Here is a 27794-nt window from a genome sequence, read left to right on the forward strand (position 1 = left end):
CCTGGCGGAACATCCCCCGCTGGCCCCACATTCCTCTGTCACCTCACCTGTCAGGCCAGCTCCAGCCGCCCCGAACAGCGAGGTCATGACGGCGATGCCCGCCACCGAGCCCAGAGCCGCTGCCCCAGCACTGCCAATGATGGTGGCAGCGCCAGCGGCCACGAGAGGGGCAGCCAGACCCCCGGTCACGCCTGCGAGGAGAGCAGCCCATGGTAGGTAAAGGGGAGGAGATGCGGCCTACCCGGTTCTTCCCCCATTGGCCGCCCACCGCCTTCCATGGATGCTTCTAAGAACGTGAATGAACGTACTTCTGCACCTGGTGTGCGCCGCGGCCACCTCCCAGCTGACCCCCCTACCCTCTCCTCTCTAGCTTTGAGCCTGCTAGGATTCTATTCTGCTATGATTCTACACTGCTATTCTGCACTGCCTCAGCGCATGCGCGCCCCCCTACCCTGGCCAACCTGGGCGGGCCTTACCGATCACAGTCCCGCCCCCGACAGTTGCCAGGCCAATCAGGAGATAGCGCTTCCATTTCCTCCGGTTTTCTTTCTTCTTCCGGGATGCCTCGGCCGTTCTGTAGGGGGAAGAGGTCGGTCTTTAGGGCCGGCGGTGCCTGGCACCCCCTGAGACCACCCCGCCTCATCGAGGCCCCAAACTAGGATCAAGGCCGGGGACGCTGTCATGCAGAGCGGGGTACCAAAGTCACCCTGGGCCCATCGATGGTTTTAAAAGGCTGGAAATTTTCTAAAACCCAGCTGGGAAAACCCAGTGTGTAGGATGTGCTACTTACCTAATGGGTCCGTCCTAACAGGGTTGCAATTTGAATAATAAAAAGACAAAAATAACAGTAATAATAGCAAAAGCAGCACAAGAAATATCTTGGAACAGATGGACCCAGACCAAGTACAAATACGATCACAGACTCCATCGCCCCTGTCTGCCCTTCCCTCCCCTGCTCCCTACCCTCTGAGCCCGTCTCCCGCTGGAAATGTCCGCCTTTGGAGACCTTGGCCGCCGGGCATAGCTGGAATCGGCCAGACCTGACCTTTAAAAGCTATAACATGGAGTAGAAGGGAAGCATTTGGGGTGAACGGGGTCAGGTGAAGCGGGGATGGCCGCGTGAGCACGTAGAGAGTCACCAAGCCCAGCCCCCGTGTCAGGTGGGCAGCCCCCGTGCTGTGGGGCCATCAGGAGCACGATGGGGGAGCCAGGGCAGGTCGGTCGGTGCAGTCCTTATGAGGGCGAACTCTGAGCTGAAGTTGGAGTTTGGACAGCAACTCAGTGTGTAGCATGACAGCGAGACGATCAAGAGGGAGAATGGTTAATATTTACTGAGGAATTCCTTCTCGCCAGCCACGGTGCTTTGCACTTCACATGGCTTCTCTTACCTAGGAAGCAGTTTTATTATTGTGCCCAAATGACACAATGTCCAGTTGAGGGACAGCAGCAGCCCCCTCCTGAGGACTGCGGGCGTGGAGGAAGAGAATGTCCGTCAAGCGTTTAGCACCACAGCACCCTGCAAGGGGTGACCAAAATGGTGGCTGTTATATCACGCGACTAGGCGGATTTCCCTGAGCCTCTACTTCTTCTTCTGTAAAATGGGACTAACAACAGGTAGCAAGTCAGGTGGCAGGTTGTGAAGATGAAACGCATTCTTTCTTCACCCATCCAGCCAACAGCCTGTCACGGAGGGTAGGCTTCGTGCTGGTCATTCTGTATGTCGTGTATCTGGGAGCAGAACCACGTGGCCCTCGACCAAGACTTGTTTCTTGCCCATCTCGTTCCTCCTGAACCGCACGTTGTATCGAGAAGTAGCTCATCCATCGAAGAGGAGTGGGATTTGAGCGGAGCGTTCAGGAGCTGCGATGCCGTTTGGTTCTCTGCTGGCTTACTTCTATGAATTCTTTTTCTACACACCCCCCTCCCGGGTGTGGAGTATGGCCCTTTGCAGTTCCTTCACTGAAGGGAAGGGGAAACCCAACATCAACATCCCCACGCACGCCACAATTCATGCTAATGGACATGGGATGAGGCTGAACTGTGTGCATTGAGCCTAGAAGGCAGGATGGTGACAGGGCATGGGTTCTGACATCAGGACTGTGAACTTGACCTTGACCCCTGCTGTGTGGTACTGGAACACCATCCACCCGGTTTGGCTACCCCTCCCTGTACTAGTCCTCCCTGCACAAGCCTTACACACCCCTGCCCTTGGAAATGAGGGGCCCTATGACCCACTGTCACCAAAGAAAGGTCAGTGGAAGGGGTGTGTGTCATTTCTGGAACAATCTTTAAGCGTCACCGCAGGGGTCTGATGAGTCTCCTGCTCTGCCACGAACCAGCAACATTCCAGATAGGGGTCACTCTGTCCCCCTGGGACCTGGGACCAAGACAGAGCAGTGAGGACTAAGGCCACCGCCAGTCTGCAACGGACACATCCTGTGAACAAGAAATGCACCTTCGTCGAGTAAACCACTGAGACCTGTAAGTCACCTGTCACTGCTGCAAAAGCCAGTCTATCCCGTTGCTTGAGCTCCTTGCTGTGACCAAGCAGTGAGGATCCGACCCATCTGACCTGCCTCACCCTCCAAGTTGGGATAATAATAGCACTTCCTCCCCGGGGGCGCCGTGAGGGCACATGAGATAATCCACACACCGGGGCATACTGTGATCAGTCAGTATGTTTGCGGCTGTACGGGTCCTGTCGTTACTACGGTAACCCCCCTCCACTCGGGCTGCAGATAAGCTTTGGCCCTTGATCTCTAGCACCATTCTGGGTAAACAGGGAGGTTGGAAATGAGTTTCTCTGGGCAGAGTTCAAGGTCTGAGGAAAAGATTCGCGCCGCTGAGGACGTGTAACAGGAATGTGCACTGCACCAAGCAGCAGACTCTGAGTCAGCGGCGTCCCATTTCACAGACTCAGGCTGGGAGACAGTGTGGGAATTGGGGGCAGAGGCATCCGAGCCTGGCTCCGCCGTGATCTCCTGCGTCACCCCGTGCTCCTGAAGTATCATTTTCTCACGTAGGGACTGGAAATGGGGGGATGAGGTCAGCTCCCACCACAGGGATAGATAGGATAACCCTGATCGGTGGCTTTCCTCCCTCCCAGCCTCCGTGTCTCCTCCCTCGGCCCTGAGTGACGATAGTGCCCACCCCCCCAGCATGACCCTGAGGCCCCCTGGTGGCCTGGCCCCTGCCTCCTTTCCAGCCATTATTTCCTCCCTCACAGTCTGCCCTTCAGAAACACTGCACTGCCCCCAGGCAGTGCCCCACTGCACTGCCCCACTGCCTGGGCCTTGGTCTCTGTGCTCCTACTGGACCTCAGCTGTCAAGGACCTTCTCACCTTCCTCTGGGCTGGCTACACATTCGTCATCGTTTAAGAGTCACCTCCTCCAGGAAGCCTCTGTGAGCCCCAGGGATGCCTAAATGCGGGACTCTGGGGCCCTTCACCTTCTGTCCTCAGCATGTAATTCTGGACCACTGGTTTTCAAAGGGGGGGACTTTGTATTAACTGCATCACAAGCTCCCAGGGTAGCTGTTAAAATCACAGCTTCCTGGGCCAGAAGCCCTGGGCAAGGAATTGTGCCCATGGCAAGCCCTCCAGGGCCCCACTGTTTCTTAAGCTGAACAACTGCCCAGACAAGACCTTTCCTGCTTTCTACCCTCAGCAGCTTGTCCTGGGCTTCGGACCTGGACGGTGATCAGAAAATGTTCTTTGAGCAGAACCTAATCATTCCAACAAGGACTGGCCGTGGACATGTTTCTACAGTATCTACTTCCCCTCGCACTGCCCAGATCTGTAAAGCCAGTGGGGCATTTTGGCTAAATAAAATTTTTAGCCACAGAATGGGCCAATCACCACCAAGAGTAAAACTTCTGAGATACTAGGATCTGTCTGGGATGTTGTAAAATTTTATAAATTTCTGCTTCTAGATTCTTCCTGCAGCGACATCTGTGCAACCATGATAGGAGATAATCTTCCCTTTTAGCGGAGTTTATGCAGAGTAGGGGGGAGCTCATACCCTTAAGGGAATAAAATACATAACCAGTAAATATGATTCTTGAAGCTGTTTTACTTCAATGTATGAATCCTAGTGTATCGAATCCATGTCACAAAGATTAGATGGGTGATATACTCTAATTGCTAGTGTTATTATTTAAATGTTTATAAAAATTTGCTGAACCACAGAGAATACAACATTCCTCTCCCCGCCAAGTTATTTAGCTAAGGACCTCTCTCTCAGTGTTAACCCAAACTGATTGCCTTACTTTTATTTACGCACTCAAACGTTCTTAATAACTGTTTTGTACATGAAACGAAGGGCTTTGCCAATCATCATTAACTAACACAGCATTTTACTCCTGCGATTAATTCCATTGTCTGGCTGAATTTCAACATCTGAAGCACCGCAGGAGAGGCTGGCTGGGAGACAGGGCTATAATGCTTCCCATATTTGGAAGTGGGAATTCAGAGCACGATGCTAAAACCAAATGGAGCCCTGTTCCCATCACTGACCGCGCACTGGTCAGATACCACAGCAATCTCTGCCATCATCCAGTCCTGGTCACACTCATGTTCTGGGATGCCAGAAATGACCTTGAGTTGACGTTCCCTGTCAGCCTTCCAAGAACAGAGGCCGAAGCCATGGATACATAGTGAAGAGAAAGACACCTACGTTGCCCGTGTCACGGATCCACAAATAAACGTCACCCCTGCCACCACATCTCCCATGAGAGGGTGTTTCTTATTCTCATCATCAAGGGAGAGCATATTTCTGGGAGTTCACACTTCTTAAATAAAAGTGCAGAAAGCCCCATTAAGAATGATCTTTACTGGGGCACCAGGATGGCTCAGTCAGTGAAACTTCTGACTCTTGATTTCGGCTCAGGTCTTGATCTCAGGGTCGTGAGTTCAAGCCCCGTGCTGGGCTCAACAATGGGCGTGGCAGTTGCTTAAAAAAAAAGAAGTATCTTTACTGCTTTCTTCAGAATTAAGGAAGGAACCAGGGCGTGTCCACTGTGCCCTGAGGGAAGCACTGAGTGCCTTGTTCAGATGGGTGCGTTGGTTGAAACTGGTGGTGCCACTGGCCAGCTGTGTGACCTTGGCCGAGGCACGTCACCCCTCTGACCTTCTGTTTCTTCCTCTGCAGAACCGTGAAGGGACTGTCTGAGAAGGCATCTTCCGAGCGCTCAGGGACAGCTATGGGTTGACCGTGTCATTCTGATATCATCAGTGTCAAGCGCCAGTAGGACATTCACTAACATTTATGGGCACCTACTAGGTGCTAGGTGCTGGGCCAAGCTTCTGACCAGCATCCATTCATTTAATCCTCCCAATAGTCCTGGTTTGGAGATACTACCATCATCCCGCTGTTGGAGGTAAAGGAGCGAAGGCACAGGGAAGTAAAGTCACTGAACACACAGGAGAAGCTCGCACGGCCTCCAGGCTTGGGGGTGGGAGTCGGGGGGGCAGATCCAAGAACAGATATATCCTACGTGTCATCCTCTGAACCCCAGCTGCAAAGGATCGCCTCAGGGTGTTGAGTGATCAGCTCACCTTGCAGAAACACAAACCGTGGAACTAAAAGAAATTCAATCCTCTACTTGTGTAGGTGAAAAAAACTGCTGTGGTTGCCCAGGAGGGAAAGCAACGTGTCCAGGGCCACACAGACATTCAGTAACAGAATTACACTGAGAACTAGGTCTCCTGGCCCAATGGTCTCTAGGCCTCCCCTGGGTCTCAGATCCTTCCAGAGGCCACAGGAAGAACCCGAGAGGTCTCCAGAGTCTCTAAAGCGGAATCTAAAAATTACACACGTGGAATATTTTTCTGGGGAAAGGGCCTGTATGTAGGAATGTCAACAATGATGATTGTACTACGGCAAATAATGTTTTATTCAGCCAGTGACTCTGCAAGGTTTGCTCAAAGCACTTCACATGTATGAACTCATCTGAGCCCTCCCAGGGACCCTAGGAGGAGGGTGCTGTTTTTGTCCCATTTTGCAGATGAGGAAAATGGAAGCCTGGGGGGGTTAAATAGAACTTTTTTTTTGCATCCTCCCTGATCTGGCATTATGAGTATCAGCAGAACATGTTTTTTTCTTCTGATACTAAGATTTCCAAACAAACAGCTAGGATTGTCCTTCATTTCCAAGCGTACACATATGCGTGTGTGTGTCTGTGTGCGACAAGGCTCAGGGCCGAGCTCCTGATTATGGTCATGGGCCTGGATCTAGGGGTGTCTTCACTGACACAGCTCTGGGAATCAACACAAGCCTGTTTTCATGCTATTTCAACTGATCAAGGTGCTTCCTTTCTCCAGGAAACAGCCCCTTCCTTTGCCCTGCTAACCGGGACAGGAGGGCAGCTCCCGTTTGAAGCCGGCTTCAGAGCTACATTCCCAGCTGGGTGGAACTGGCACAAACTGGCTACTCCGAGAGAGCCATTGGGCAGGACAAAGAGGACGCTGGGAGACGTGCCTGGTGCGGAGAGCCTGCGATTAGGCTGTGACCGGGACTGACTGATTGCTCTGGTATCAGAACCTGTGTAAGGTGTTCTGGGGCTCTAGCCACGTGACCAGGATAATTTCCCTCTGTACACAGTTGACCCTGCAGAGAGGGCAAAGCCGCTCTGCAGCTGGGAGGGATGGGGGCCTGCAGGAGAAAGGAGGGACTCCTGTGTTCTGTGCACCTGCTGCGGGCCGGCCCCAGGCCCAGCCCTCTACCCCACTGCATTCGTTTTTCACAGTGCCCCCGGGAAGACTATCCTTATTCCCATGTAACAGGTAAGAATATTGTGGTTTAGGGAAGGGGGGGCCCTGTCCAAGGTCAACAAGTAGATGGTTGTCACAGATAGGATTTTGATCCAGGCCACTCTGGCCCACAGACAAAGGGTCACAAGAACAGAGCTGGGTGTCAGGGTCACGGACTGCTCCAGTCACAGACCCATGCCCCCCCGGCCATAATCCATTCAATCCCCACTTTGTACAACCGAGGATTGGCACCTAGAGAGGGGAAGTGACTTGCTAGGACCAGGCCACCCAGAGAGGCAGGGCCGCACTGGGACTCTCGGGCCGGTGCCTCTTCCATTTCCCTGCATCAGCTGTTACCGAGGGGAGCACGTGTTAGCGGGACAGGGCACTCAAGTGGAAATCCTCTATTCGTGGCAGGCAGGGCTGGGGTCACAGGGCTCCCTTACTCAGACTCCTCCTCTTTGGTTTCCTTCAGGCTCTCAAGGAATGTCTCTTCAAGGAGATCCAGCTCCCCCAAGGGCACTCGGAAGATGGAGGTCATGTGGCAAATGAGGACTCGGGCCCGCGCATCATAGCGCCCTGGGAAGAGAGAAACAAGAACAGAGAATCAGTTTAGCTTTTAAAGAGCCGTGCAAGCCATACAGCCCCAGGCCTGGAAACGGCCTCCATGCACCACCCCACGGAGGCGGTCAGCTAACCCGTGGGCCAGCCTCCTGGATGGGATACCGTGTAGCACTGAAAACCACTGATCAGAGACAAGGTGGTATTTTCATGAGAATAGCAAAGATCAATTTTTTAAACCCCAACGGTTTTAAGGAGGTGTTGAAAACAGGTGTGTGCTTGAGGACCTCCCTGGTGGGAAGTGCATATTGATTTAATCACCCGGAGGGCCATTTGATAGTATGGACCAAAACCTGAGAACACCGTGTATCCCCCAAATCATAGAGTCACAAAGCAGAACAGTGACTGAGGGCTGGGGAAGGGGTAAGGAGGGATTCAGTGTTTAGAGGGACAGAGTTTCAGTTTTGCAGGATGAAAAGAGCTCTGTAGGGGTGCCTGGGGCGGGGGGCTCAGTCGGTGGAGCGGCTGACTCTGGGTTTCTGCTCAGGTCACCGTCTTGGGGTTGTGGGGTCGAGCCCTGTGTGTGTGTGGGGGGGTCCGCACTCAGCAGGAAGTCAGCTTGAGATCCTCTTTCTCCCCTCCGCCCCTCCCCCTGCTCATGCTCGCTCTTTCTCTAAAATACATAAATAAATCTTAAAAAAAAAAAAAAGAAAACAAAAGAGCTCTGGAGATGGACAGTGGTGGTGGCAGACACAGTGAATGTGCTTAATGCTGCTGAACGGTACACGTAAAAATGTGTATTTTACCCCAATGAAAAAAGGACGGGGGGAAAGATGTGCATCCCTGCTGGCCCCGGAATTCCATTTCTGAAATGCTAATCTTGAGAAAACAATCCTGGATGTGGGAACTAGGAAGTAAAGGCCTTGTGGAAATGAGAGCATTCTGGAGATTTCTAACACCAGGGTTCCGTTCCATGAACGACAGCACATCCGCCCCACAGAGAAGAAGCCGTAAAAAAAAAGAGATTCTTAAGAAGTTTGTAAATCTGAAAAAGATGATTAGGTAATGGAACAAAATTTTTAAAATGGATGGATTTACTTAGGAATAGGGTCCTGACTAAGGGGGAAAAAGCCCACTGCTGAGGAAAAAGGGAGAGGAAGACGTCAAATTGGATTTTCTCTTCTTCGCTCATTCTCCTCCTCTACCCCGCACACCCCAAGTCCCCGAGACCATAGTTTATCTAAAAACATCTCTACTGGGGGAGGGCAGGAATCTCCCTTGCATCCCTGTCCCTGCTCCCCAACCCCCTGCTGGGAGGCCAGCCTCTCTGACTGGAACCAGTCCCGGCGGGGGTTGCGGGGGGGGGGGGGGGGAGGTCCCGGTTCTCTGTCGAGAAGCCATGCGCCCCGCCATCTGGTGGGCACAGCTGGGTGGCGAGGCCCCTCGGGGTGTAGCATGTCAGCACCTCAAGCCCCAAAACCTCCACCAGTCTCTAGTCACTCGCTGACACTGGGGCTCCCCTCTGCCTCACTCATGTGGCTCCAAACTCTGGTGGGACAGGACGGGTGTTATTTGGACCCCGTTATCTGGACGCCCCCAAACAGTCTGGTCCCATAGTGTGGAAGTCTGTCTCTGCAGGTGACAGCCAGGTTTGAAGACCACTGGTCTGGGGGCTGAGTGTAGGAGGAACAGAGCTGCTGTCACTCCTGACCCGGCTCTCGGTTTCCCTCCTTGGTTTCCGCGCAGCCCAGAAACATCTCCAGGCCTGGGCTCCTGGCACTCTGCTTTCTTCTTTCTTTGGCCATAATGTAGAAACGTCATGATCAGAACCACATCCAACCCCTACCATGACCTACGAGGCCCCTCGTCAAAGTCCCTGACCTCGGGGCGCCTGGGTGGCTCAGTGGATTAAGCCCCTGCCTTCGGCTCAGGTCATGATCTCAGGGTCCTGGGATCGAGTACCGCATCGGGCTCTCTGCTCAGCAAGGAGCCTGCTTCCCTCTCTCTCTCTGCCTGCCTCTCCGTCTACTTGTGATTTCTCTCTGTCAAATAAATAAATAAAATCTTTAAAAAAAAAAAAAAGTCCCTGACCTCGACTTCTAGAACATTCCTGCTTCAAGGGCCTTTGCACTTGTCGGTCTACCACTTAAAAGGCTAATTCCTGAGATCTTCATGTGGGCCTTCTCCTCCTCATTCAGGTCTCTGTTCAAAGCCTCCTGTCCAGAGAGGCCTTCCTGACCGGCCGCCCATCGCTCTTATCTCTTTTCCCTGGCTTTTTCCTCCTCACAGAGCTCACTATCTCTGATATATTCATTTACTTTTGTTTGTCTCTCCTCCTGAAATATAAACTTTGTAAAACCAACCTTGTAAGAGTAATCTTTGCTCTATCTTTAGTTCTCTGAACAGCGCTTGCCACAAAGAACAAATGTTCAATGAATAATTTGACGGACCTGGGAGGGATTTGTGTGTCTAACCCTCAGCAAACAGCTCATCCTTGCTTGGGTGGAAAATGGAAATGGCGAGTCCCCTCACAAAGGTTTGAGGAGAGGACTCCCAGTCCACGAGAGGCCCCTAATGAACATTACGGAATTAGACTCCTCCGCTGGGCGCCCGCGATGTGGGTAAGTATATTATACTAAAGTATTACTAAATTATACTACAGTAGTCGTGGCTAGCTTCATCACGCGTGGCCCTCCGAAGTCCTGGAGTCTGAGGTTTCAGCTTCTGCAGAATAAACCAGTCCCTTCCTAGCACTAGGGCACTCCGCGAGCCGCGAACTGGCAGCGTTTGCCTCACTGTCCTTGACCACAACTGCCTACGTGCTGCGGAATAGGCATGTCGTGTCCTGGGGTTCCTGGGTCACTTACACACCCCACTATCACAGACTCTTGCATCCAGGTGATAGTTAAGCTGTGGAAAGTAAGCCAGCCTCCGCCATGGTGATTCATTGGTGGCAATGATAATTAGCTGTGAATTCATACTACACTGCATAAGGCTGCAGTGATTGAGTTAGCTTCTGGAATATGGGTTGCCAGCAGGACTCGTGATTAGCTCCCTGAGTATACTGGGGCATGGGGCTCGGGAATGTCAGCCCTGTGTAAAGGTCACTGGCAGCCAGGCTGGTGGACTTGGAGGTGAGGTCCCACATAAGGCAAACGGTAGCTGGTGGGGGAGGGGCATGAATCCGAGGTGACCCTGACACTGGAGTTTTCTGGTTCCGGCTCTACTGCCAACTTGCCAGTTGGCCGACTCGCTCCTCAAACAACCGACTCTCCTGTTGTGGAGCTCAGGTCAAAAGCCTGGGCATTGCCCTGGTTTTTCTGGTCGCCCTACCCTGACATCCCATCCACCAGCTAATGCTGTCAGCTCCACCTTCAAAATATATCCTGAGTCGGACCCTGGCACTCCGCTACCACTGGCCACCGTGGCCACTGGGACCACCTTTCCTCTTCAGCCACTGGCCATTACTCTGGTTCTCATCTTTCATGCTTGCCAGCACTCTATCTGCCGCAGAGCAGCCAGAGGGGCAAAGTCATACGGCTGATTGTGCTCTTTCCCCAACTAAAAACTCTCCCAAGGCACTCAGAATAAAATCCACATTTCTTCCCAGGGTCCATAAGGCTGGACATTACCTGGCTTCTTCCCACCACCCTCTCCCACACCATTTTCCACTGATCCCTGTTTCATGCACCAGTATCTGGCCCACCAAGAAGCCAAGCTCTTTTTCCCACCCCAGGGCCTTTGCACTTGCTATTCTAATGGGAAGGCTCCTCTCCCAGAGCTCTGCCTGGCTGGTCCCTTCTCATCAGTCAGGTCAAAAATATTCTCTCCTAGGGCACCCAGGTGGCTCAGTGGCTTAAAGCCTCTGCCTTCGGCTCAGGTCATGATCCCAGGGTCCTGGGATCAAGCCCCACATCAGGCTCTCTGCTTGGCATGGAGCCTGCTTCCTCCTCTCTCTGTCTCTCTGCCTATTTGTGATCTCTGTCAAATAAATAAATAAAATCTTAAAAAAAAAATACAAATTAAAAAAAAAAATTCTCTCCTTACAGAAGCCCGCAGCCTCTAAAGTCAAGCAGCCCACCGCTGGCCAGACCTTCCCTGTCCCTCGTTCCTATCACTGTTGCATCTGTGGATAACTTGACTATCTGGTTCTTCCCACCAGACTGTCAGTCCCACAGGGGCAGAAACTTTTGCTTTGTTCCTTGTTGTCCCCCAGTGCCCAGAGCGATGCCCAGCAATTCGTAAGATGTGTTGGCTCTTTAACTAACTGAAGCTTTCCCTTGTCTGCAGGGTTCTCTGATGTGCCCACCTGTTTCTGCATCCCGCCTCCAGCTGAGACTTTTTCTCTCTTTCCAGTGCCCTCTGAACTCTGCATCCCGAGGGGACAACGGAGACAGTGCGTTTGCTGGGCAAGGCATCTCTCCTCCTCTGGGTAGGATCATCTCTTACAGTGACGAGTTACTCTTAAATGTCAAAGTCTTGACAATGCCTCAAATACTCTCTCGGAGCTGCTCATCACTCAGATCCTTTCTCAAATGTCACCTCCTCTGAGAAGTCCTCCCTGACTCCACTCCATTGCTTTCTATTCCTTTATCAAAAGGTATTTTCTTATCACCTTTTAAAACTTGATTTTTAGGGCACCTGGGTGGCTCAGTGGGTTAAAGCCTCTGCCTTCGGCTCAGCTCATGATCCCAGGGTCCTGGGATCGAGCCCCACATCGGGCTCTCTGCTCAGTGGGGACTCTGCCTGCCTCTCTGCCTATTTGTGTTCTCTGTTTGTCAAATAAATAAATAAAATCTTAAAAAAAAAACAACAAAAACCTTGATTTTTACATTGGCCGACTTATTTATGATGTTTCCCCCTCCGGAATAGAAGCTCCAAATTCACCATACATTCCTAGCATCCAGGCCTGTGCCCAAAGCAAAGCAGATGTGTAATTATCATTGTAAGAGCAAAGAATAGGCAATTTGTAGGAATGAATGAATGAACATATCTCTGTTGGGAGAGGTCCAAAATAGGGGAGAATAATTATGCTGGATAAGATTTGTATCTCCTTCCAGCAGAAACACCCTATGATTAATACTCATGAATACTGGAAGCTTCCTTTATGCACTGCTTCCTCGAAACCAGACTTGGGACTACCCTCTGCACGTACTGATTCCCTGAATTTTCACAGCCACCCAAGCAGGCGGCTGCGGTAGTATCTCCATCTAATCCAAAGAGGCACGGAGACTGAGACAACTGGGTCACTTGTCCTGGGTCACCCAGCTGGTGGGTGGGAAAGCGGAGGGTCTGACCGCAGACGCTGTGCCCTTGGCCCCACCCAGGACACAGGAACCATGGCTGAGGCAGCAAATCACTGTCTTTACACATTTCTCAGGCCCATATATTGCTTTTGGCTTCTGCTCCTCCCTCCTGGCCTCCCCTTGAGTCTGGATGAGGCCTTGATCTTGCCTGAAGTGGGCAGTGGGCAGGTAAGATAGCCCGCATTGCTCCTGAGGGCTGCTCAGGTCCCAGTCCAGCTGGAAACCCACCCAAAGGACCAAGGCCAGGGAAACTGGTCTCCCGAGGTCCCTTCCAACTCAGAGATCTAAGGGTCAGTCTCAGGGTGCCTGTTCCCCATCCCACCTCCCAGGAGGCAACTTCAAAAGTCCAAGGTTAGCTGGACTTGAAACAGCTCCACAGCAGCCTCTGCCCTATCTTTCATCAACCTCAGGAGACCAGAGTCTGCAAGTCACTGAGGACGTGAATCCAGATAATGCCATGTGGGGTTGAGACCCACGATGGAGGTCATAGGGCGGCTCGTGAAAATTCAGATTCCCCGGCCCCATACTCAGGTCTGGCACGGGGCTCGGGAATGTGTCTTTTTCTCAAGCTCCCCACGTGATTCTGAAGCAGGGGGTCCCTACTCTGAGCAACACAGTGGTGGGTGAGCAGGTTAGCACTTCCTGGTCTGAGAAGGTCTGGGCACCCTCATGCCTGGAGGCAGGGGCGTGATCGAGACCCCCTGTGCTACCTGGTCCATGGCGTGGTCCAAACCGTGGTCCAAACCGTGGTCCATGGCGCTCCTACTAAGTGCCGAGCACCCCCTGAGGAGCTGGCCCATGTGATCGAATGCCCATCCTCCCCACGGTCTTGGGAGTTTAGTATGACAATGCTCAGCTTTGCGCAAGAGGAAAAACAGGTGCAGAGAGACCTTCTAAGTCACTGAGCTGAGAGAGAGGCAGAGCTCAGATAACAAGCAGGATTACTGGGTGCCAATGCCTCTGTCCAGTCCAGTGTAGCTGTCTCTCAAAGGCAAACAGTATCCTCTCAAGTGAGTTTGGGGGCTCCAGGATGATCCCATGTGGTCAGTGGTGCATCTTTTCTGTGTTCAGGGATATGTGGTGTGCACACACAATCCCAGGCCCAGCCCCAGCCCAAATAACAGGTCACCCTGTTCTTAGGAAACTCTTTGTGGTTGTTGGTGGTGGTGGTGATGGGGGAACCGAGGGAGCTCCTCTGCTCAGCCACCAGGGGGCAGGAGTGCACCAGCCCCGCACAACTAGCGAGTGGCCCTGGTGCCCACTCCAGACCTACAACCACACGCTGCAGAAGCCCTTAGTGTCCAACCCGTTCCTCTGACTTAGGAAGAACAAGGGCGTGTCCGAAATCACCCAGTATGTTCACGACAAAGCGGGGGCCAGAACCCACACTTCTGGGCCCTCCTCCCCACCAGTATCTCCCAACAGAGAAGCTATGGCTCCAGTACTTCACTGTCCAGGGCTGTCCTATGCATCAGAGGACATGTGCCCCCCCCCCCAACTCCACTCTCCCCACATTTTCAAACACACCCCCGTCCCCGGAAGGAGGTGGTATGACCTTCACTGCAAGGCGCTGAACAAGCCTCTGGGCTCAGTATGGCTCCATCTCTAAGTACAACATCGGCAAGGCAGGCCCAGGGCTGACCTTGTACCTTCTGCAGAGCAGCAGGATCCCAGACCTTTGGGAAGAGCTCATGGTCACTGCCTTCCCTTTGGGGACTGCCCTCCAGGCCAAAGAAAGGGAGCCCAGAGGCAGAAGCCTCACCTTTGTTGTCACACAGATTGGGTCTGAATTCTCAGCTGCCTAGCTGAAAACTTCAGGCAAGTTTCTTGACCTCTCTGAGCCTCAGTTTCTTTGTCTGTACGACGGAGACAAGAATACCCTTTTAATCTGGCTTTTGTTGAGATGAAACAGGAGGATGCCCACGAAGAGCCTGGCCAACCCGCAGGATGCACTCCCCGTTCAGTAAAGGGTGGCTCGTCCTGCTCCTTTCTTGGATTCTGACACCTCCTTGATCCTTACGCTAGGACCCTGGCTAAGAAGCCGGCTGCTGGTACCGCCCTGCTGGTATCCCGCAGGCCAGGGATTTTACTTCTCCCCCTAGGGTGTGAGAACACCCTTCTCAGGTTGTAGTCATGCAACTGTCACCCAGCCTGCTCTACCAGCACCCCTCAGTTGACCCACTTCAAGAAAATTTTAAAAACCTCTCCCTGTTTTCACTCTCAGTGAACCTTTTTGCATACAAGGAATCTATGCCTTACTCTGATCCTATTCTGCTCTGCCCAGCACTTGGCACTGGCTTTAAGCTTTTACTTCTGCCTAGGGTCCTCACTTTGCGTGGCGGAACATAACTCGGGGAACAGGGCTCTGAGGATGGACCCCCTCATGGGAGGATCTGAACTCAGATTGTTTTTTCCCATGGCTTATTAGAGGGGGACGGTTAAGGGCAGGAGGCTGGTGACAAGGTTCCTTGAGGACTAGTGGTCATAGGTGTAGAGGGGTCACTTCCGAGACTCTCCTTCAGCTGCACCTTTTCGCTCTTCCGCTCCTGCCACCTGGGGCCCCCCACTCTTTGTTCTGACCTTGTCAAATCTCCTTAAAAAGTCAGCTGTAAGGTGGAGGTCTTTTATTACTTTCTATCCGCTTGAGAAGCATAGGGGTAGTTAAGAGAAGATTCTGGAACCACGCCTGTGTTTGCATCCTGGGCCCATCACTTTGTAGCTGTGTGACCTTGGGCACGTCGTTTCCCTCTCTGTGCTACAGTTTCTTCTTTTGTAAAATGGAAACAGTAATGGCATCTGCGTGCTAGGGTCACAGCGGGGGTTAAATGAATGAGCATAAAGCGCTTGGCTCGGGGCCTGCCCATAGTGGGCCTTCCATAGTATCAGCTGTGATGAGAATTACTCCCGGGGCCAGACAAGATCTGGTGCCCAGAGTGGGTGCTTGGTTCTTGCTGATGGATGAACCAGTCAGTTCTGATACTGGTAACTGACTGTATGAGTTTCAGCGATGCTGACAGAAAACCCAGTGTACACAATTTGACCATATCGAAACACCAATATCTCAAACTTTTCTGATTCACCAGGGAGGTAGGGTTTGCAATTCAGTAATAAAGACCAGGTCACAAAGCAGAGTCAAGTTTGCGGTAAGACAGTTGTCCCAGGTGGCAGGTACTTCCTTCGGGTCCGTGGCCTGGAGTCAATGTTATCTTTGGATTCAGAGTCCAGAGGGCGAACCCCGTGATTCGGGGCACCTGGGCACCTGGGCAGAGCTCACAGTGACATTCACTTTGCCTTAAATGGAATTTTGAAACTTACTTTGAAAGGAAACCCTGGGCTACTTATTTAACCTCCTGAGCCTGACTTCCTCCCCCGTCCATGGGGGTAAAACTACCTCCCTTTGCAGTTGGCCTGAGGATTATACACCAAACAGCAATTCACAATCTACATGTAAGACAGAGGAAGGCAAGTAGAATACCTTACAAAATTTACCAACTACAAATAAACTGGCCCCACATGACATGGACAGATGTTGGGTCCTAGAGCAGTGGTTCTCGGCCAGGGACATTTTTGCTCCCCAGATGACATTTATGGAGACATTGTTGGCTGTCACAGCTCAGGAAGTGGTACTGATGAGTACCAGGTCAGGATACCACTAGACATCTTACAACACACAGATGGCCCCACCACACCGAAAGATCCAAGTCCAAATGCCAAGAGTGATGAGCCCGAGGAACCTGGTTTAGAATTACTGGCTTAGATTCTGTTTAACCTTCAGCGAGTAAGAGAATTACTTTCTCGGTTGTGTGGGAAAAGAGTTTGGTGGTTGTTACTGGATGAGACCATGGTTATCACCCACAAAAGTCCACCCAGCTGCCGAGATGGCACCGTCTGGTGACTGAGATCCCAACAGTGTTGGTTAAGTTCAACCTTCCAGGAAGTTCTGAGAAATCCAGCCTTTCGTATTGATTTCCTGGGCTGATTCCGTGACTAATCACCCTATCTCACACTCACAAAGAAACCTAGCTGCCTGGAAGGCCTCCTCCTATCCTATCAGTTTCTGTAGAAGATGGTTTAACCCTCAAGTACCTAACCCTTCTAGTACCTAAATGCATTCTCTAAAAAACAGCCATCCGTCTATCTTTCCATTCATTGATCCATCCTTCCATCCATCCATCCATCCATCCATCCATTCTACCTGTCTATTCTTCTATCTATCCATCCATCCAACTATCCATCCATTCATGCATCCATCTTTCCATCCATCCATCCAACTATCCATCCATTCATGCATCCATCTTTCCATCCATCCATGCATCCATGCATCCATCCATCCATCCATCCAAGTATCCATCCATCCATCCATCCATCCATCCATCCAAGTATCCGTCCATCCATCCATCCATCCATCCATCCAAGTATCCGTCCATCCATCCATCCATCCATCCAAGTATCCAAGTATCCATCCATCCATCCATCCATCCATCCATCCAAGTATCTGTCCATCCATCCATCCATCCATCCATCCATCCATCCATCCATCCAAGTATCCATCCATCCATCCATCCATCCATCCATCCATCCATCCAAGTATCTGTCCATCCATCCATCCATCCATCCATCCATCCATCCATCCAAGTATCCATCCATCCATCCATCCATCCATCCATCCAAGTATCTGTCCATCCATCCATCCATCCATCCATCCTTCCATCCATCCATCCATCCAAGTATCCGTCCATCCATCCATCCATCCATCCATCCAAGTATCCGTCCATCCATCCATCCATCCATCCATCCATCCATCCATCCAGGTATCCATCCATCCATCCATCCATCCATCCATCCATCCAAGTATCTGTCCATCCACCCATCCATCCTTCCATCCATCCATCCATCCATCCTTCCATCCTTCCATCCTTCCACCTATCCTTCCTTCCTTCAACCCATCTATTCACCCACCTGTCCATCCATCCATCCCTCTATCTCTCTATCTATCCATTCTCCCATCTAGCCATCCAATAATTACTAAATGCCCACCATGTGCCTATCGTGTGGTAGATGTTGGGGTGCAATGGTGAACAGGCCAGACCAGGGCCCTGCCCTCATGCAATTTATGGGGGAAGCACCTGAACAAATGGGCCAACTATGACACTGACCTTCTAAGATTCTTAACGATGCTCTTAGAACCAAAGTCAGGGGGGCGCCTGGGTGGCTCAGTGGGTTAAAGCCTCTGCCTTCGGCTCAAATCATGGGATCGAGCCCTGCATCGGGCTCTCTGCTCAGCAGGGAGCCTGGTTCCCCCTCTCTCTCTGCCTGCCTCTCTGCCTACTTGTGATCTCTCTGTCAAATAAATAAATAAAGTCTTTAAAAAAAAAAAAAAGAACCAAAGCCAGTTTCTTTTTTGTTTTGTTTTTTTAAGGAGTATCTGTCTGTGCCTTTATTTGCATATGATGCTGCAGTTCAGAGAGGTTAAGTGACTTGATCAAGGTCACACCATGAGAGCGTCTCAGAGATAAAATGAGTATCCAGGTTTCCTGACTCCCAGGGCTTTGTCACTTTACCTCTAACCATCAACCCCTGTGAGCAGCACTCACGGCCCGCTGTCTGGGGCACTCTGCATGGTACACCTCATTTAATCCCCACCATTGCCCTCTAAGGTAAAGATTACTGTTATTCCCTTTTGACATGTGAGGAACTGAGGCACAGAACAATTCATAAACTTGCCAAAGTGGAGCTTGAATTTTAACACTCAAACAGGCTAACTCCCCAAATGTTGCCACTTCTTTATTCATGAATATGGATAAAGAGTTTCGGATACAACAAAGACTGGCCAGCCAGGCCCACCTCTGGGCCTCATTTTTCCATCTACGCACTGAGAGGATGGGCCAGAGGGTTTGCGGATCCGTCCACCCCTGACCTCTATAGACCTTCGGAGCCCTAGTCCCTGTCCCTTTGGGGTCCCCATGTGCTGCGCTGTCAGAGCTGCAGAGACCTGGGGAGGCTATCAGATGATAATAATGGTTTCAATGCCGCTCAGAGAATGCCCCTGGGAGGGCATGAAGTACCAGGTGGTGACATGAGACACACCATTTTAAACCCACTCCAGTTGTTCTATGAGACCCAGGCCAAAGTCACCCACAGCAGAGCGGGCTAGGTTGTGTCCTAGTTCCTCAAAGGGGGCTCAGGAGGATTTGTGGTTTGCGGGTTGGGGGCAGGAAGAAAGGTAAGATGAATATGAGTCTCTAGGTAAGGAAAGGGAGAAACTGAGGCAGAGGCAGGAGCACTGGGACACCTGCTCCTCCTACCCGGTGATAAGGCAATGGGGCAAAGTGCTGGCCCCAGAGGCCAGAGACCCAGTTCTAACTCCCAGTCTGCTTCTAGCACTGTGTGTCTTGGGGAAAGCCCCTTCCCCTCTCTGGGCCTTCATCTCTCCACCTGGAAAACTGACAGGCTCATCCAGGATGCCCTTGAGACCACGCGCTCAGGCCTATACCCTCAACTGCCCCTTGGGGGGCTCAGTGGGCTCCATGCCTGCGCGGCCCTCAGCCACGGGCCAGGCCCACAGCGAGCGCTCAGCAGCGGATGGCATCGTTGTTACAGGCATTATAACAAGAGCGTGTCTGTGCTCTCTCCTGGCGTCTCCCTCTGTACGGACTCAAGTCCTGACTCTATGAGGGTCCAGGAGCATCAGACATGATGATTCCTTCCTTAATTCTGGTTAAAAACAGAAAAAAGTAATATAATTGGGCCACGCTCTCAGACCGTCTCTGCCACGTCCTGGGGCAAGCCTCATCAGCCAACGGGAGTATTACTAAATGCCGTGCCCGCCTGAGTGCAGGGGCTCAGCGAATCATCCTTGCGGTCCCATGCAGCGGTGAGACGGGCAGTGAAGATTATTTGTTTGGCTAGAGCACGGCCAGAAATACACAGAGGGCTTGGAGCCCGAAGCCGCACTTCTCTGACTAGCAAGGGGCCGCCTGGGATCTGGGCAGGGAGCAGAGTCCAAGTCAGAGGTGTGGGTGAGGCCCGGGAGTCTGGATTTCTAACAAACTCCTGGACGCCGGTGCTGCCCGTCCACAGACCGTACTGTGAGAGCAAGGACTTAAAGTTCTTTCTTTTTAAAAAATAAAAAAGAAAATGCATTAGCCTCCTAAGAAGGAGCCCCAAGGTTCAGTGTCCTGTGCGCCCTCCCGCCCTCGTGGACACTGACCGCGCTGAGCACAGCTGTACGAAGCAGGCATGCGTGAGGGGACAGGTCCCATGACCTCTTGTGTGGGGCTGGAGGAGGTCCCAGCGCCCTTCTCTCAGGGTCCCTGAACCACCACTTTGCATGAAAGGGGCACTCAAGACCAACCAGGGTTCCCCAGCTGGGTCCCAACACCCTGGCACCCTGGAGGTCACTAGACTTCCAGAGCTGAGACATCACTCCCGCTTCCTCTCCCGCGTTCCCTCCATCTGGTCTGTCAGGGATCCTGCCGTCTCTTCTGACAGAACGACTCCTGGGTCAGCCTCTCACCCCCAGGATCTCTGCTGCCCTCGTGGAGGCCATGTTTCCTCACACCGGACGGATGGGGACGCCTCCTAGAGTCTGCCCAGGTCAAGTACATCCTGCTTCCTCCCCAGGCTCAGCTAGCTGCCCAAGGCCACTGCGATGGCCCGCCTTCCTGCCCGTGTTTCTGCACCTGCTTTTCCTGTTCTCATAATCCCGTTCCTCCTCCCCCTCCCGCCCCTCCACTCCCCCATGAGCTGGGGTTCCAGCGGGGCGGGGGGGGGAGGTAGGGTGGCTGGTGTGACTTTCCCTACGTAATCTTTCATAAAGGTGTAATGTACTTCCCACGTGATGGTTTGCAGGCTGCTGGGAGTTCACTTGCAGTTCGGTGCTTCTCCTCCCTGCTCGCCGTCAGAATAAACATCGGGGGTCTTTGTGCCCAAATCTCTCATTAGCGCAGGGAACAGAAGAAGCCACACACACAGTGATGGGGCGCCCGGGCAGAGAGGAGGCGGGAGAAATGGATGCGGAGCGACGGGGTCCGGGGAGCCCTGTAGCAGTCTGGTACAGGACACCCTGAGCGCTGCAGTGGGTTGCAATGTTGACCCCCGAAACGATATAGCCAGGTCCTAGAACCTGGGAAGGTGATCTTATTTGGAAAAAGGGTCTTTGCTGGTATAATTAAAGAGCTCTGGTTGAGGCCGCCCTATCCAAGGTCTTTGCAGGAGGCACAGAGAATGGGCGGAAAGGGAGGAGCAGGCCCCGGGCTGATGAAGGCAGAGAAGGGACAGACAGGACTGTAGGCTGGGGTAATGCCTGGAGGTAGCAGAAGCTACAAGAGGCAAAACACATTCTCCCCTACAGCCTTCAGAAGGAGCGAGACCCTGCTGACACCTTGCTTTCTGGATCTGGGCCTCCTGAGCTGTGACGGAATACATTTCTGCAGCTTCAAGCTTCCCGAAGTTCGGTCATTCGTCCTGACAGCCCTAGGAGAGAACGTGGGTCGAATCCCACACTGCCACTTACTGCGCAGCCTCGGGCAAATCGCTTAACCTCTCTGAGCCAACTTTTTCATCCACAAAACGGGGCAGTAAGATCTGTCTCTTTAGTTCATTCACCAGGTATCCACTGAGTATGTGCTAGGTTCCAGGTGCTGGGTTAGGGACTAGAAACACGTGGTGAAGGCAGCCAGATGTGGCCCTGCCCTCCTGGAGCTCCGGTCTAGAGGAGAAGCCTTGGCCACATGGTGCTGGGAGGAACACTGCAGATGGGAGCCCAGGGGCCTCCCCAGGGAAGTGCTCCCTGAGCACAGGGAGGAGGGCAAGAGAGCAGGACACTCTCTGGGCAGGGGAAGGGCACCCGCGAAGTCCATGGTGCCGGAAGCACAGGCCCGTGGGGAGGGAGGCTGGCGAGGAGAGCAGGAAGGGGTGTGCTGAGAGATGAGGCGGGGCTGCCCCCCCCAGGAAGACCAGTGAGGACACCCCTGCTGTCTGTCGTCCAGGAGGGGGTCATGATGGCTCAGACTGGAGTGGTGGGCAACTTAGCAGGTAAAACCGTGGGGCCTTGTGAGGAGAGATGTAGTAATGGCCCCCCATCACTCCCCCTCATTGGTGCCAAGCCCCCACGGTGTGTGGCACCAATGAGGGGCTCACTGGCTCCCCAGCTACACGACGTTTCCTTTCCTCCCCTGCACCAAAAAGGCCACGGGGGACGGACCCACAGGTGGCGACACCACCTGTGGCGTTGCTGGCCAAGCATGAAGAGGGTCACCCCAAACTTACTGAACTTTACGAAAACATATAGAACTGAGAAAATCAACTCACCATCCTTGAGTGAGAAGCTCAGGAGGTCCTGGGGAAAAAATAATAACAGGAATTAGCAATATGTTGGCGGGTCATTATCTCCTAGCTGAGCCATTTGTTGGCCACACGACCCCGAACATGTCACTTCACCTCTCTGTGGCTCCGTTTCCTTACTTATAACGAGGGGAGGACCATACTACCTACTTTATAAAGTTGCTTGGAGAATTAAATGAGTTAGTATTTGTCAGGTACATAATAAACACGATGTAAGTATGAAATTAAATCAATGGTAAATATTTAACAATAATTTACTATTAGCTGTGATCATCATTCTGTGATATTATGATAAAATATTTTATCTTTCTTATTTATTTATGTATTTCAAAAGATTTTTTAATTTATTTTGACAGACAGAGATCACAAGTAGGCAGAAAGGCAGGCAGAGAGAGAAGGAGGGGGAAGCAGGCTCCCCGCTGAGCAGAGAGCCCGATGTGGGGCTCGATCCCAGGACCCTGGGATCATGAGCTGAGCCGAAGGCAGAGGCTTTAACCCACTGAGCCACCCAGGCTCCCCTATCTTTCTTATTTAAAAAGTTTATCTATTTGAGAGAGCGAGAAGGACGGAGAGCATGAGTGGGAGAGGGGTTGGAGGAGCAAAGGGGGAGGGACAGGGACAAGCAGACATCGCACCGAGCGCAGAGCATGACGCGGGGCCCGAACTCAGGACCCTGAGATCATGACTAGAGCCAAAACCAAGAGTTGGACGCTCAACCGACTGAGCCACCCAGGTCCCCAAAATATTTTCTTTCAACTATATCACCCCAACAGAAGTGATTTTCAGACTGACTTTGGAAGGAAATACTTAGTTCTCCTTTCCCCGGCAGCTGTCCCCTGGCGGTGGGCATACCTGAACGATCACCAGTGGGTCATCCTTCAAGATGGGGTCCTTCAATAAAATCGGAGCAAACATGTCTGCGCCTTCGCCTCCCAGGCCTTTGGCGAAAGCAGTCATGGTTGGCAAGACGGCTTCGGGCAACTCCAGCCACTTCACGAGGCCCGCCATGAACTCTGCGCAGAAGGAGCTGAAAGACAGACGTGGCTTGGATCCCCCAAGGCTTCCAGAACAGGCCTCACGAGCCCACTGGGAAGTTTAGGTCACACATGGTCACACGGGTGCAAATCCGCATACGAAATCCATGGTGACTGTGGTCCATGGAAGAAGACGGGGTCCCCAACACCTGAGAGACAGGGAGCTAGTGGTGCAAGACGCCACGTCTGGAAAGAGGCTCCCGGCAGGGTGGGGACAGGCACAGGACTCACACACCCTCGTGCCATGCGACACACCAGGATGGAGGCAGGGATGGAGGCCCAAGGATGGAGGCCCAGGGAGTCCAGAGAGGCAGTGCCCTGACCCACCCAGGGAGGGGAGGGGCGGCTGCTAGAAAAGGCATCCTATGGAAGGTGATTTGCCCCGTCGGAAATCAGAGCGGACACTCTTTTCCAGGGAAACAAGTGGGCCGCTGCTGAAGCGGCTTAGTGCACAGGAAGGGACTGTCCCCACCACAGTGTCCAAGGATGCTGTTTACTTCAGTGAACACAGGAGTCCCCGGACAGGGGATGGTCGGGTGCTGATGGGGAGATGGAACCCAGGAACTGAATCCGGGAACTGTGGGAAGCACGCGGGATTTGGGCAACGGGGGCGGAGACCACATCAGGCTGTGCTTCAAAGCCTCCATTCTTGGCAGTGACCGTGGTAAACCCACGAGGTGGGGGTGGGGGGTGGGGATGTAGAGCATGGGGTGATGACACCAGTCATCACCAGAGTTTGGAGGTGATGACACCAGTCCAGAAAAAATGCTGAGGCCTAGAGGCCAAGTCTATATGCAAACCATCATCACAGCCTGCCTCGACCGGGCTGTCCTGGCGCTCCCTGCACTGGCTTCTGTACCCAGGTGGAATCAGGGCCTCCCAGAAACAATCAGAGCTCCCTGGCAATGCGGGCAACCTCAGGAGGACCCGGGGACACCAGGCAGCCTGCCCACCTCCTCCCTAGAGCCTCCAGTGCCGGGGCCCAGTGAAGAGGTCACTGCGGGCCACCTACAATCCTGTCCCATCAGTGTCATGGGTTCGGGTTCCCAGGAAGCAGCTCTGAAATGGAGATTATTAGGGGTCCCTGTGAGGGGGAGTAAGGAGGAAGCGGGACTGGGCAGGGGGTAACAGTCGAGTTGCAATGTACCCTCAAGAGGAGGCTCAGCCAGCCCTGCAGGGAGTTCTGTAGACGGGTGAGCCCAGTGGGCCCTTTATACCCCTCCTTGCTCAGGCAATCGTCCAGCAAAGGCTGCCGGGGGAAGAGGGTGGAGACGTGGGCAACACGGCTCTCTTCAGCCGAGGCAGCCCTCTCCGCAGCAGCGGGAGGAGGCCATTACCAAGGGGACATTTGAGCAATGCAGCACGGTGCCAAGTAAACTGGCCTCCCCATGCCTCAGTTTCCCTATCTGCAAATGGGTTTAAGAGACCAACCTCATTAGGTGGTTTGAGGATTCAATGAGCTGGCAGAGCCTGGCGCATAGGAGATGCCCAAGGAATGTCAGCTGGCCTCACGACTTTTACTTCTTTTTTTTTTTTTTTTAATTAACATATAATGTATTACTTGCCCCAGGGGACGACTTTTATTTCTCTATAGATATAAAAGGTGACCAAGGGAGGCAGTGGAGAAGGGGTTTCAGAGTCGGACTCTGACGTCCAGGGCACGAGGGGAGTCCTAGCTCCCTCGGTGACTGGCTTCGTGCCCGTACTTCTCTGAGCCTGGTTTTCCTGTGCTATAAAATGCGGAAGATAACAGGATATGCCTCGGAGATTGGACAGAAAGATTAAGTGACATCTTAATAGGGCCCGGCACCTGATAACCCTCAATAAATGTTGGCTACTGCTCTGACAATTATTGTCATTTGCACCATTGCAATCTACCGGGATAATCCCGGGGCGGTTGCGTGGGTGTGCATGGAGGCACGGAATGACCGAGTGAGCTGAACATTACTTACAGGTCAACGAAGCGTGGCCTGGCCCTGTGTCCAAGAAGGAGGTCTTGGATGTTAAGAAGCATCTCATCATAAGAGAGGATGGGTCAAGAGCACAGACTCTGCTTCCAATCTCAGCACTGTCACTAGCTGTGTGATCTTGGACAAGTTACTCAACCTCTCTGTACCTCACTTTATCTATAAAATGATGGCGATAATGAAGAAACCCATTTCATCGGGTCACTGGAAGTTAACATTTCTCCTTGGGCTTAGAACAAAATCTGGCCCATATAAAGCACTATATATGTGTCTTACAATAAAGAAATGAGGGGCGCCTGGGTGGCTCAGCTGGTTAAGCATCTGCCTTCGGCTCAGGTCAAGATCTCAGGGTTCTGGGATTGAGCTCTGCATGGGGCTCCCTGCTCAGTGGGGAGTCTGCATCTCCTTCTCCCTCTGCAGCTCCCCCTACTTGTGTGCGCTCGCTCCCACTCTCTCACTGTCAAATAAATAAATAAAATCTTAAAAAATATGAATTAATATATGAATTAATGAGTACGCACATAAAGTAGCAATACAGCAGTGGATTACAAAACAAACAGCGTTGCAGATTGGCAGGACTTTGAGAATGGCCAGAATGGGTCAGAATCAGCCGCAACAATGATACCAAATCATAACCACAGAGCAACGGTCTGTCAGCCCCTGGGCCACAGAAGTGCTTTATTCACACTGAGTCTCTTACTTCTCACCACACCCCACCAGGGAGGGAGGTGTTCTTCTTACCCCCAGCCTAGAGATAAAGAAATGCAGCCCCTGAGAGGTGAAGGGATAACTCTAGGGTTCAAACCCCTGTCTATCTTCACGACACCAGAGGCCTTGCTTACCCACCGGGACACTGCCCCTCCCCAGCGATTAGGTGACTGGGTGCTCACCCAGAAGCACCAAATATTCCCTTAGTCCTGGCCCCCCCCTTGCTGATGGAGCCCCTCGCTGCAGAGGTTAAATCAAGGTTCTCACCCCTGGGAAGGGGCAAAGCCTCACCCCAAATCCAGGGTTTCTCATCCCGAGTCCAAAGCTGCTCCTACTCGCCAGGAGCTGGCAAACTACCCCAAGTGGGCCGGACCTGCACCTGCTTTTATAAATAAAGTTTTATTGGAACACAGCCATGCGCATCCTCTGTGTACTGCCTCCTGCTGCTTTCAGGCTAGGATGGCAACATCGAGTGAGGACCACAGAAACTGCACGGCCTGTGAGCCGGAGATCCCGGGCCCTTCACAGAACACGTGTGCCGTCCCCGGCTCCACCCCATAATCTCTCCATGGTGAATAAACAGAGTTAATTCTAGGGAGTGGCATCGGTGATGTTTCTGGCTCAGATACAAAATACATAAAAAAGACTTACTTTTATGTCCCCTGTGGACAGCACACATCCCCAGGGTGCCCTGTAAAGATTACTGAAACCGATGGTGTTTCTGGTTTGTAACATGATCGAAATTGCTTTCAAAATGTGTTTCAGGCCTAAAGAACATGGAGCTTGTGGACGGAACTGACCTTCTGAAAGGGAAGCTTTGAGGAAGGACACCCAGGGCACATGCCTCTGGCTGGGCAGAAGCTGCCACGTTTACAGGGGTACCCGGATGTGTGTGTGTTTGTAGGGCGGGAGGCTCACAGGACAATAACTTGCTCCTCTATGTGCCCTCCCAGGATGTGCCCAGCACAGGCCTGGCACACAAAGCAGGCTCATGAACATCTGTTTATGGGAACAAAGTACACAGAGATCATCCCCCACCTGCTCCCCATGTACTGGCTTGTCGGGTACACCCAGCTGTAGGGGAGGCTCTGGGACTCACAGGTGGACAAGGCAGCTCCTGCCCTCTGGGAACCCCAACTGGAGGGGAGGCCGGTGTGGGAAAAGCTGCAGGGCTGGGCTGCTGAACATATGGCTGGAGAAACACCCTGGTCTGGGGTTTGGGGAGGTCTGGGAAGGCTTCCTGGAGGTGACGCCCAAGGAGATGAGTATGCCTGAGTATTCAGTCTGGCAGGGGAGATGAAGATAAAAAAACAAAACAAAAAAAACCCCAACAAACTCAAACCCAAAAAACACCAAACAAATACCCAGCTAAGACCTAAGGCATGGGGAAGTTTACTCATGGGGGACGTTTTGGGGGTAAGTCTTGAAAATGCCGCCAACCCCAAAACTTCCTGTCATTTCCTGCCCCCATCTGTTGTTTCCTGTCTCAGTAATGGTATTTCTGTCCTTCTAGCTCCACCCACCACCTGGAGGTTTGGGGCCACAGCAAGCTCCTCCCTCTGCTCCATCCACAGCAACCGACCTGTCTCCCCGAGGAAAGTCTGTCTCACCTGTGCACCCCTCCATCTCCTGGTGTCATACAATGTCCACCTTTTGTTCTATGACACCTGGATGAAACCCATCCAGACACTTAACCTCGTCTGTCTAGTATAATGGCAGTCAGTTATCCGGATGCCCTACCCAGACGGTGAGCCCCAAGAGGGCAGGAGCCAGGCCCCATTTTTCTCCTAGCACTACACCTAGCATAGAGTAGGTGCTCAATAAATGCATGCTGTATGCGTGAATAAATATCTTTCCTCCCATCAGACTGTGTCCTGTTTGAGGGCAGTGATTCATCTCTTTCACGGGTACCTTCCATGTCCTCTAGATCACACCTGGCACACAGGAGGTGCTCAGAAAATGCTTGTTGTGGGTAAATGAGCAAGTACTGAATGAGGTATGTCTTATGCCCCAGATCACGAACTCCTTAAAGGTAAGGACAATGACTTTCTCCTCTTTGCCAGTACTATCCGGTAGGGAGCCTGGCTGTCAATAATTGGTTCCCTGAGGTGCCTGGGTGACTCA

General features: G+C 52.4%; 1 protein-coding gene and 2 long non-coding RNA genes across 6 annotated transcripts in view; 2 read left to right on the plus strand and 1 right to left on the minus strand.

Moving 5' to 3' along the window:
- Window positions 1–27794, plus strand: part of LOC309841513 — a 268973-nt gene that overhangs the window by 199943 nt on the left and 41236 nt on the right. The gene's annotated exons all lie outside the window — the stretch shown is intronic.
- TMCO4 (transmembrane and coiled-coil domains 4) overlaps window positions 1–27794 on the minus strand; it is an 87060-nt gene that overhangs the window by 45494 nt on the left and 13772 nt on the right. For all 4 annotated transcript variants that reach the window (XM_082684463.1, XM_082684462.1, XM_082684464.1 and 1 more), the window contains 5 exons: window positions 22814–22988; window positions 21929–21956; window positions 7196–7328; window positions 477–574; window positions 48–191 (listed from right to left, as the gene is read on the minus strand). In XM_082684463.1, coding sequence (XP_082540589.1) covers window positions 48–191; window positions 477–574; window positions 7196–7328; window positions 21929–21956; window positions 22814–22988 — 578 coding nt within the window. The remainder of the gene's footprint in view (window positions 1–47; window positions 192–476; window positions 575–7195; window positions 7329–21928; window positions 21957–22813; window positions 22989–27794) is intronic.
- LOC309841508 lies at window positions 7335–12060 on the plus strand. The gene is made up of 3 exons (XR_014299156.1): window positions 7335–7581; window positions 9705–9931; window positions 11667–12060. It is a non-coding gene; the product is annotated as an uncharacterized lncRNA (long non-coding RNA).

Source organism: Mustela nivalis, assembly GCF_964662115.1.
Source record: "Mustela nivalis genome assembly, chromosome: 10".
NCBI lineage: Eukaryota > Metazoa > Chordata > Mammalia > Carnivora > Mustelidae > Mustela > Mustela nivalis.